Raw genomic sequence first — 11,560 nt, 5'->3', positions numbered from 1 at the left:
TTTCCACCAAAATGCTCGAAATTTAACATTAATTTTAAAATGAAAATAAGAATAACAGTAAATGTCCTAAATGATGAAAAATTATTATCACCATTACGTAAAGTATAATATAAGAGTCCTATCTCCACTATATATTAAGATAATTTGATTTTGATCCTCCTCAAAGACAGTCATGGCAAAATTCATTTTACTTATGTTTATTTGTTACTACTGTGGATTAGAACCAATTTTTGGCTTGTTGTCGAAACGAAATGTATCTTCCGAATTTCTGTCCTCTTTGAACCAAGAAGCGTCAGAGGGATTTCTTTGGAATAACACTCGACTTCCACAATCAGTTATTCCATTGGAGTACGATATATTTCTCCATCCCAATCTTACAGAAGCCAGGTTCTCGGGAAAGGTGGAAATCAAATGCGTAATTCGAGAAACAACTAACTTCGTTGTACTTCATTCTAAAGATTTAGTAATTTCTCAGACAACATTGACGACAATCCCTTCCAATGAGCAAAAAGAAGTTCGTATGCAGATGAAAAACGATACTGATCAACTTTTTCTTATAATGGAAGACGCCATTCCGAAAGATGCCGAAATTCTAATCACCATCGTATTCGATGGGATACTGGGCATTAATGGAGACGGGTTTTATTTATCAGAGTTCTTTACTTCAAATAAAAGTTCAAGGTATGTTTTTTTATATTGAAATATTGAACAAGTGCCCATCTTAAAGTGTTCTGATATGTTTTATACTCACTGATTGCACGATTCTTAGATACCTAGCTTCCACCCAGTTTGAACCTGCAAGTGCCCGAAAAGCGTTTCCTTGCTTTGACGAGCCCGCTCTGAAGGCCAATTTTTCTATGTCAATTGTCAGGGAGAAAAAACATATCTCTCTCTTCAACATGCCCCGGGTACATTCCATACCAAGGAAAAATAATCTTGTGCTGGACACTTTTCAACAAAGTGTCAAAATGAGCACTTACTTGGTAGCATTTGCAGTTGGTGAATATAAAGGGAAGTCCAAGCTAACGAAATCTGGAGTGAATGTAAGTAAATTTATTACATGTACATGTATTAGCGAAGACAAGGTATTGAATTTGAAATATGCGAAACTTATTTTATTTACCAATAAATTACGAATTAGAATTTAACGGGAATTGAAGTCAATCTTGAAGACATTCTAATCTGAATACATGTACACAAAATAAAGTTTCAGAAAGCATTATACTTTCTGATATAAAAATGATATATTAAAATGATTTATCTTAATGCCCCATGGGGTTCTCATATTCTCAAACATAACTTTTTACCTTCTTAAATCAGCTCTCTAAAAAATCTCCAGAGTGTTACATAATCCACAAGAGCATTTTTGAGAAAGTTATCTCTTTGATCAGAGTATCTATGAACCTTAGGGAGGTTGGATTGTCAACAAATCGACTTAAATTTTAAAGATATCATTTGTTTAGCAATAAGTTAGAAAAGAAAATATGAGTACATTTTATCATTTTATTTTTGTATTTTCCTATATTATTATATTGATATTTTCTGCTAAAGGAGATCAATACAGTCTAAAAATGGAACTTAATCATTTAGCTCTCTTACTTTATTTTTCCCTCACCATCTAGATGACAGTTTACTACGACCGTACGAGTCTGATGGAAACTGTGGATTTCTCTCTGGATGCTGGTGGGATCATTCTAGACTACTTTAACACTCTGTTTGAAGTATCGTACCCACTACCAAATCTTGGTAATCTTTTTATTAGCTCACCTGAACCGAAGGTGAGTGGATTGTCTGATCATTCCGCTTGTATATAAAATGTAGATTCTAAATTGTTAAAATTGTGACCCCTGGCAAATACTGGGGCCCCAAGATGGGTTCAAAGTTTAAATTTAATAATGTAGATTTTTAATTGTTAAAATTGTGCCCATCGGGCAAATACTTGGGCCCAAAGAGGAGTTCAAAATTTGGAATAGATACAGGGAAAAGTTTAAAAATCTTCTCAAAACTAAATTGGCACAATTTGTGATATTACTATGCAAGCATCATCAAATAGTGTAGATTCATGTTGTTAAAATTATGACCCCCGGACTAAAACTGATCACGCCCCAAGAGGGGATCATAATACATGTATAACATAGAAATAAGAAAAGTATCGGAAAAATGTTTTAAAAACTTATATAGAATGGTACAAGGAACTGGTCTTCCTGTTAGCAATGAAAACTATGGGCCGCTTATGTTTGTTGGGGAAAGGATGAGGGGGCTTTTCGAGTAGCGGTAAAAAAAAATGTTTTTTACGTTTTTCTCAGTCCCAATAAAGTCTAAAATTGTTTGTCAATGGAAGAAAATATTTTTAAAAAATCGAAAAAAAACTCGGGTACTACATGCATTTCTCACCAATAAAAATTTCGGAAATCTCTTGATGGAAAAAAAATGGTCGTGTAAAATCTTAAAATGAAATTAATCTTTTAAACCCTTATAAATTACAGTATATAATTATTATTAATGATTGATTGATGATTGGATAATTGATTTTGATAGACATGATTGCTGTTCCTTACCACATAGCGGCCGCAATGGAAAACTGGGGGTTGATAACCTATAGAAAGCCATATCTAGTTATACCTATAAACTCGGGATACGGAAGGAAGTATAGAGCGGCGTCAGTCATAGCCCACGAAATTGCTCATCAGGTTGAATATATAACCACTTTTTAAAGATACAATAAATGGATGGATCAATGTCGTGTTATGGAAAATCATGTAGAATAATTATTCATATAACATATAAGCTCACTTTTATTTGATTTCACATATGAAATATAGTTCATTGCATTAACAACATTTAATTTGTCTTATTTTCATTTTTTTGAATCATGCATAAAACGTTTCAACTCGGTTTTGCCAGCAATTCAATTTTAGCACACACTTTTCGGCATAATGTTGAAATGTTTATTAACAGATTTATATTTACATTTAAAAATTGTGACCAATCAAATGAATCTAGCTGAGCCTTTGATCTTTGCTATTTATTTCTTAGCTGAAAATTGAATATATTCAGAATGACACAGAAAACTATCAAAAGCATACATGTGGGAGTAATTATAGTCTTAATCAGTAACAATTTGTTAATGAAATTATATCACAGTAAAACTTATAGATACAGTGGTCATTTCACTGCTGCTTTGAGTCATCGTCGTGGCACTATGTTTAAGCAAACTTTTCGCTCTTTTACATCCAAAAGACCAAGTCCATTTACTGTGGGGTTATTATTTATAGACAGCAGTTTTGAATTGTAATGTTGTTTCTGATTCTGGCAGTTTGTTGATCTGATAATATTTGAGTCGTATTCTATTGTATAACTGTAAGTTTTTCAATTAAGATAAAAAGCCTTTGGTTAAGAAGAATTAAAAATAGTTCATGAATAAGTGATTTGAAGTTTTTTTCAGTGGTTTGGAAACATAGTAACTATGCAGTGGTGGGATGATCTATGGTTGAATGAGGGAGTCGCTTCCTTCATGCAATATTTAGGACTTCAAGCCTTTGATAACGAATGGAGCATGGTATATTCAATTAATTTCATTTTTTTTAATGACATAAAAATGACATTCAGCACACCTAATTCGTATAGAAGCGGTTTAACTAGTCTTATGTTAATCAGATTGAATTTATTTCATCTTTTTTTTTATTGATAACGGATGATTTTTATTATACCAATCATCTTTTGATCATTACTAGTATGTTTTTTTATATTTCAGGAAAACTTTTTTACTGAGAAAATTAACTCAATGATGAGCGAAGACTTCACGAATTCTCGAGCATTAAATCAACCAGTTGCTGTTCCCGATTTTAGTATATTTAACGGCGTCACCTATGCTAAAGTAGGAAATATTCAAATATAAATTGACACCTTAAACCCAATTCTTTAACATGATATATTTGTTGGTTCTAAAGTTTACTACTTTATTTATAGGGAGCTTCAATCGTTCGCATGGTCAGAGGCTTGCTTGGCGAAAAAGCATTTATGAACGGAATAAAAACCTACTTGAACCAGAACAAATATAGCAATGTGGTCAGCGATGATTTATGGCAAGCTTTATCAAACGTAAGTTTTGGATAAAAATCACATTAAATGATAAATATTTTAGCAGATATGGCGACTAAGGACTTTCAAATAATATTCTATTCATATTGAATTTTCTAGTCTTCTGATGATGGCATAGACCTGAAAGCTGTCATGAGTATTTGGATGGGGGAGAGGGCATATCCTCTTGTGACTGTCCGTCGAAATAATTCTGAGATCCAGATATCCCAAGAACCATTTATCTTGAAGAACAATACGATTAGTCGTACCACACCTATGTACATTACCACACTAGCACATGACATTCACTTCAGTTGTTTAAGCTTTAATGTCCATGGTGATATCAATATACTCGATTCAAATTGTTTTTTTTATAGATGGACAATTCCCTTTCAATACGGAATATTGGACCAACATGGGCATTTTTCAAGAAAAATGTTTTTACTGCGTGAAGAAACAGGTAATATGAAAAATGCTTGAATAGTTCATGTCTAGTAGTAGTATTTAAACATCTACATATATGTAGAGACTTAAAATAAAGATGTCGTTGTGATCAATGGGTTCAATGAGCAGGTGTTACATGTACTCTACATGCACTCAATAAAATAAAGTGTTGTACGCAGATGTACATGCATTGCAAACTTTATAATCATGACTTTTTATTTCATTTTTTTCGCAGCAACTATCAAAATAAGCGGTCATTTCAAACTCGTAAAAGGTAACTATAGAGATGATGGATATTACAGGGTGAACTATGACCCTGAATCTTGGAAAGCAATTACCGATCAGCTAATGACAAATCATGAGGTAAACAAAAATTCCAAAAGCCACGACAAATTTCAATCACATATACTAAAGATATAATTATCATAATGTCTATACCCATCAGAGCTTCGTTACAACACACAAAACCATCACACTCACAAGGGAAACTATTAGGATCTGTTTTACAACAAGCATCGGAAAAATGCACCCTACATTACATGTAACATCAACTCCACTGCCATAAAATTACAACCAATTATCAACAAACGCTAATTAAACCATAATCAACAGCAGCTGCATTAAACCACCATTGTCATTACCTTCAAATTTATACTATATCTTCATTTTAATAATCACCAGGACCATTACAACCATCGTAGTACCACTCTCGGCAAAGCTTGGAACAGTGGCATATCAATCACAACTTGATCAACATTAGTATCACAACCTGACGCGCGATTTCGTTGAGAGCAACGGGAGGTCTTCCCTTTGAATGCAGCATAGAATAGATTATAGGGATACATATGGATGTTCTTTACTATCAGTTCTTAACATTTCACCAAATTCCATTTAACCCTCTATAGGGATTGCACTAGACATATAAGTATACTTAAAAAGTATTTTAATTTCTGATAAAATAAAACCTGAAATTAGTAAAATATATTATTTAAAAGATAAAATCATAAATTCTAACACAATTAACATCACAGTATGTTTAATATCAGCATCATTATCATTATAAACGCAACATTATCATTCCGCTATCACAACAGCATGAAAAACAGCAATGGCCACTATCAGCACCACTTCAACAATTTTTTTTTTTTAATATTTGAGAAATAAAGTACGAGTTTTCGTGAATGTTGCAGAATAACCTCCGAGGTCGAGAAATGTTGTTTAGAAATATAAAAGCCGAGGCGGTTTTATATTTATCAAACAACATTTCGAGACCGAGAAGGTTATCCTGCAACATTCACGATAACAAGAACTTTATTTCTATTTTACTAACAGCCCAATATTTCTACAGATCGTTTCTCCTATAGAGTAGATCTAGGTCATTTTGACGGCTGTTCCGTGTAACCCCAATGGTTTTGTTAGTAATGTTTACGTGTGTATCGAACAAAGGAATCACATGCAGAAGACAGAATTTTTCTTTGGATTTTCAATACTCTTTACTTATTTATAAAATATCTTTGAATCATATTCCAAATATTTTAAGGGTAATTAAATACGATTAATACTACTACACGTTATATATTTTATGTAAAAACACGCAGTGAAAATGTGTTAGGGAGGTGCTAGGAACAGTCGCATTGATCTCTTAAAAATAAACATTTGAGACAATACACATCGTTTTGTCCGGAACTAATTCATATAGTTTTAAAACTGTTTACGGTTTGAAGTTGTACTTTCATGGTCAGTGCGAGACAAATAGGTATTTCTGATCTGATAATTTATTGATGACGTTTGTGGTACATTGGAGAATAATGTCCGCGGCATCTCTTTGATCTCGGCAATAACTGTAGTAAAATGAAAAATATCATAACAATTGTACAAACATCAGAAATAATAAAAAACCTAATATTCAACTTACAATTACTTGACAACCAAATATATTACGATTATTCTGCTACTCATACCCTACCTTTGTTTTGAATATGTATCTATTCTTAGATTTTTTCACCGGGAGATAGAGCACATTTGCTGAACGATGCCGTTAGTATTTTTGCAAGGTATGCAGAATTTTTAAATGTATATAATGCATATGTATAAGAGTATAACAAACTTTGAAATAATAAACTCTAGATGCAATGTTACAGAACCAAACCCTTGAATATGTCGGTTGTTAAGGACTTGTTAAATTACATGGAAAAGGAAACAGATTTTCTACCCTGGTTCTCGGCTTCTCATTCATTCGGGATCCTGATCAAATTAAGACTGAAAGACACCAAACCCGAAGTTAAAGTTCTAATGGTAATTTGTTAACAGCGCTTTAATAATGAGTTCTTTTTTATTATAAAGTTGACAATAATGATTTTTTTTCTTTCTTCAACAAGTAAAAGTTATTTTCTCTCAATGACAGCAAAAGGTTGCTACAATAGCCACCAAAGCATTAGAATTGATCGAGAACCAATTGCAAGCAAAGGAAAACAATAAGGGTTATAAGGATGCTATGAAGTAAGTAACATGTACACAAAAGATAACTTTGCTTAACAGTAATATCGATGGAATAGTAATAAAAATGTTACATGAAAAATACCTACACAAATGATATATCCTCTCTAGGGAATATCTGGTGAATCTCATCAGGAGGATAAATTCAAGAGTGAGCGACAGTTCCCCAAGTACTCTAAGACCTTCCACTGATAAATTCACCCAGAAGATGGACTAGATGATAAAGCTATGCATCAAAGGTATTTATATGTATGTATGTGGCGATGTTACCTCGTTTCCTGTTTTAAGTTTTGTTATGCTAGTTTTATGACAAACGATATATAATGGTAAATATTTTTATTACAGCAACTGCATTGATGACTATGAGATGGAATATTATCAGATTTTGACTACTTGACGAAATTTACTTCAATTAAATACATTGTATTTTGGATTAGATTTATTTTACCTCTTAAATCATATGCATCCATTAAAATTAGCACGCTTTGTTTGCTTGATACATGTACATTCTGCCTATCAAATGCACGCACCTTCAAACTGTTAAATATTAATATATCATTAAAAAAAGTATTAATTGTGTTTTGTTTTTGTTTTATTTCAGTTTTAGTATTCTAAAGTTCAAAGATTTGCTTCCCTTTAAACATAAATAATTCTAGTCTTGTGATAAAATGTAACACAAGATGAGGTTTAGTAATACTACCAGAAGTAATAACGTATTGATTATTTTTTGTTGAACAAAATACATGTAAGACACCCTGTTAGAACCAATAATAATACAGCTCTTAAAGCATACTTGCATATATAGTTATTTTCGTACCTTGTTTTTTACCTTCTACACTTACAAACAGTTTTGCCTCCTCTTGAATTCGCCCAGACACAGTTATTTACAGAGAGATAATCTAAGACATTGGGATTTGTCTAGTTTTAAATACGTCCGTTGACACTAAGGGCGAACGGGGCTAAAATGATATGGGTGAGAAAATTTCCCTGTACATCGTATGAACTGTAATTTTATTTGATAGTGGTTTATTTTGAAGCCTTATAAGTTTAATAATACAATTCAATTTTTATGTTGTAAATTACAAATTTCCAAAGATAAATTCCAACATGGAAATTGCATCGTATCATTAAACTTATATTTGTATAAGGTTTTAAGTCGAAATATTTACTTCCAAATAAAACTTTTAACAAGAAATAAAATTAGCAATTTGAACAAATTTGAATCAACACTACCTGGGGAATCTCCCACACAATTTACAGCATACCAGGCCTATATGTTTTAAAGAAGACATTTTTCTCTATATATATTCCAATGTATCACAATTTGTACACTACCCGAGGATGCTTTTACTTACGTGTCAGCTTTCCTAGGCAAACGGTGTTTGAGAAGAACAATTTTTCAATAATTCCTGATAATCTCCCTTTAAAAGAGTAAATGGGTAAATCTCCACTTTGATAAACGTAAAAGAAACCTAAATCTTTTTTGATTTTTTTTTACCAAATTGAATTGAATTGGTTCTGGAGAGGAAGTCGAAAATGTGAAAAATTTACCGACAGACAGACTGATGCGGGACAAAAGTGATCAGAAAAGCTCACTTGAGCATTCAGCTAAAAAAGAGAATATATCAACCTACAAACGCGTGGTAAAAATTAAGCCACCATTGCTATGTAAAGTGATAAAGTATCATGTGCATAAAAAAACCCACAAATTAAAGGGAAAGGAAGACTGCACTTCAGGACATTTAAAAATTGCGACCAAAAAAAATGTTAAAAATGGGCATATTTTTTTAATTGTATGAACTGCCAATGTCCTTACTGCAACTTTATGAAGTTATATTACTGAAACGCTCATATTTACAAACTTTGAAGTCGTTTTCATTAGTAAGGGTTATTACAATTTCTTGAATCTCCATAAGATAATGAGGACGCCCACTTTTTTTAGAGACTTAATATACAGTCAGCGCATGTTTGGCTATTGTTCTCTATTTAATGGTAGTTGTAAATTTATATATATATATTTGACCACAGTTACCTGTTAAATATTATAATTCACCATGTGAATTTTAACTCAATATAAGTTTGTGAGTACTAGAATTTTGTCACTTGACGTGTAAGGTAGCACACATTCCCCTGGACGTTATTAAAAGTTCGTACTTATTCAAATCCATTCCCATCGATTGATGGTTTCTTTATTTCTCTTTTTATATGTTAAAGAGAAATCTCATATATTTATCTCAAAATCGTCTTATTTTCATTATAGTTGTATACCGGTATTTTCGAGTGTATTGTTGGTGGTTAGTATCAGGTAGTTTAATGTAGGCTTAATCATCAGCGTGGTAAGTAATTTCTCCTAGTTCTACTAGTATGTTACAATTATATATATTGTTAAATATATGAAAATGATGGTCAATTGCAAAAGAGCTCTCACCGATTGTCATCGACACCGATGCGCGACCATCCAAAGAAAATGCATAGAACTATATATATCTTTTCTTTTTTTCTGTAACCAGCACATAAACCTTTTTATATGAATTCGAACAACAGTAAACAAACCTGTCGTATTACCCTGTTCTGCGTGCTGCTTTTCTGAATTACTATTCCCGTGCACATGGGCATATCCACCTCAAACGTTAAGCGTTAATGAATATGCATAGACTATTTATTTTCAAATTATGGCTATAGTAACTCGTTAAAAGTTATGAAAAAATAACAAAACTTTCTGTAAACTTCTTTTTCATGTATCTAGTCATGCTGACAATATTTGGGACTATTTTTCAATATCGCAAAAATGCCATTAAAACGGCAAATATACCTTTAAGTTAACAGGAAATTAGTCATGACTGAATTATATAAGTCTACTCCAACAGAGCTACTACTAAAGTCAAAGGTCTAAAATATGCTATATATAGAAAAGATTTGTCAATGTTGGTAGATATGAAAGTCTCGTAAATTAATGCAACTGTGGAAAGTGTCAAAAACAATATTATAGTTTTTATAAAATAAAAAATATAACACGCTCAATATATTGCGATGGTATTCTCTTTTTTAGGAAAAAAAAGACTCATTCTTAAGGGAAAAATAATGTGGTAGTATATCATGGTTAACAGGACTCGATCCCAGGACTCAATTTTATTGGACTTCTTGGATTAGTTACCACGCTTCTGTGCGTTAGCAAATAAATTCCTTTTTAATTCCTTTAAGTTGTTGACATTGGCCACTGGTTTACAATCATCAATGGCTACTTCTATCGTCTGACATTTTATGTTGAATATTTTGAAACCTTTAAAAATTGGCGAAACGGAGTGAGAGAGAATGCATTATCTCTATGTTATTTTTAAACTATTCATTACAATATCAGTTTCACCTTCCATGTATATTTATAAATCTTTTCTTCAATCAAGGGCAGACAAATCTAAAACCAGATATACAGGGCAGTAAGGGTAAGAAAACAGCATTTTATTTTATAGACACGCAGTTAAAAACCAGTATGTTAAATTTCTATTGGAAATTTACTACTCTCTTTAACAAAAGAAATGGAAAAAAAACTAAGTAGTGAATTGGGCGTTAAATGCAGTCATCTTTTCTGTTAAAAGTTGAATAAATATACTTTTTGCATTAAAAAATTGGCACAGGTATGCGGAAAGGTCGTATTCAACAGTTCAGGTGCCAAATGTCTCGGATCAAGTTAGAAGAGTTATAGTATCATGCACATATATTCATGGCTGTTTATTTATATCTTAATGATCATAAAAAGTGTTTTTAAAAAAGAGTAAAAAACCGAAATGATTCTAAAATTAAAAGAAACCCTTTTTGAGCGTTTTAAGTGCATATATGTCCCCCACTCAGATTCAGTTTTACAAGTTTTGTACATACATGTATACTTGTAAACATATGTTTTCATTAAATAATTTTTCAATTATCCTTGGGTAACTAAAAAGATACCATTGAGATATGAAAAAATATTCTTAACTTTTGTTCTTTTCTTTGATTGCTTCGATAAAAAATAATTCATTTAGTTTGCTTTTTCAAAAACTCAAGTGATTCAAAACCGAGCGTAACGTGTGAAAATTTTCATTCATCAAAAAAGGTTTTATTAATTTATGACTTACTTCATTTTTTTAAATTAAAAATAACCCATATTATACATATACGTCACAAAGCCTCGTTACCTTGATTTTTTTCCAGAGCGTGTTTCTGGATAATCTTCGCTCATACAATGATCAGTGAGAAGTTTTAAGTTGTAGTCGTGTAGTCGTGTAGTCGATTTAGATTTTCTTCTCTCTATTGATTATAACGTAATGTCCTCTTTAAAACTGTTGAGAGCTCTACCACATTTACTATTTATAAACATCCTATCCTTAATGTTACTCAAATCCGATACGAAGTGACGATTATCAATAAATTTGTTCCGTGAAAGAAGTTTCAAATTATAGAAGGCTAATCGTCGGAAAAGTACGAAGACTGAGTAGTTAACGGATTTGTTGTGTAATTAGTTTTGAGTTTCACAAAATAGATAACAACGGTGCGTTTCTTAGCAATG

At 31.9% G+C, this 11,560-nt stretch overlaps 1 protein-coding gene across 2 annotated transcripts; it reads left to right on the top strand.

Moving 5' to 3' along the window:
* The first annotated feature begins 131 nt into the window (after positions 1-131).
* Positions 132-7,571, top strand: LOC105321744 (leucyl-cystinyl aminopeptidase). Of its 2 annotated transcripts, none has more exons than XM_011420190.4 (15): positions 132-681; positions 770-1,043; positions 1,623-1,746; positions 2,539-2,690; positions 3,446-3,559; positions 3,755-3,877; positions 3,970-4,101; positions 4,201-4,358; positions 4,458-4,540; positions 4,760-4,887; positions 6,520-6,578; positions 6,666-6,819; positions 6,929-7,023; positions 7,132-7,259; positions 7,366-7,571. In XM_011420190.4, the coding sequence occupies exons 1-14, from the start codon at positions 173-175 to the stop codon at positions 7,235-7,237; spliced, it is 2,211 nt and encodes a 736-aa protein (XP_011418492.3). In that variant the 5' UTR covers positions 132-172; the 3' UTR covers positions 7,238-7,259; positions 7,366-7,571. The 2 variants fall into 2 exon arrangements, with proteins under 2 accessions (XP_011418492.3, XP_011418493.3); XM_011420191.4 differs by having other exon boundaries at positions 7,132-7,269.
* The last annotated feature ends 3,989 nt before the right edge of the window (positions 7,572-11,560 follow it).

The sequence above is a fragment of the Magallana gigas genome, chromosome 6, assembly GCF_963853765.1.
Source record: "Magallana gigas chromosome 6, xbMagGiga1.1, whole genome shotgun sequence".
Classification (NCBI taxonomy): domain Eukaryota; kingdom Metazoa; phylum Mollusca; class Bivalvia; order Ostreida; family Ostreidae; genus Magallana; species Magallana gigas.
This window is presented reverse-complemented; position numbering and strand designations above follow the sequence as displayed.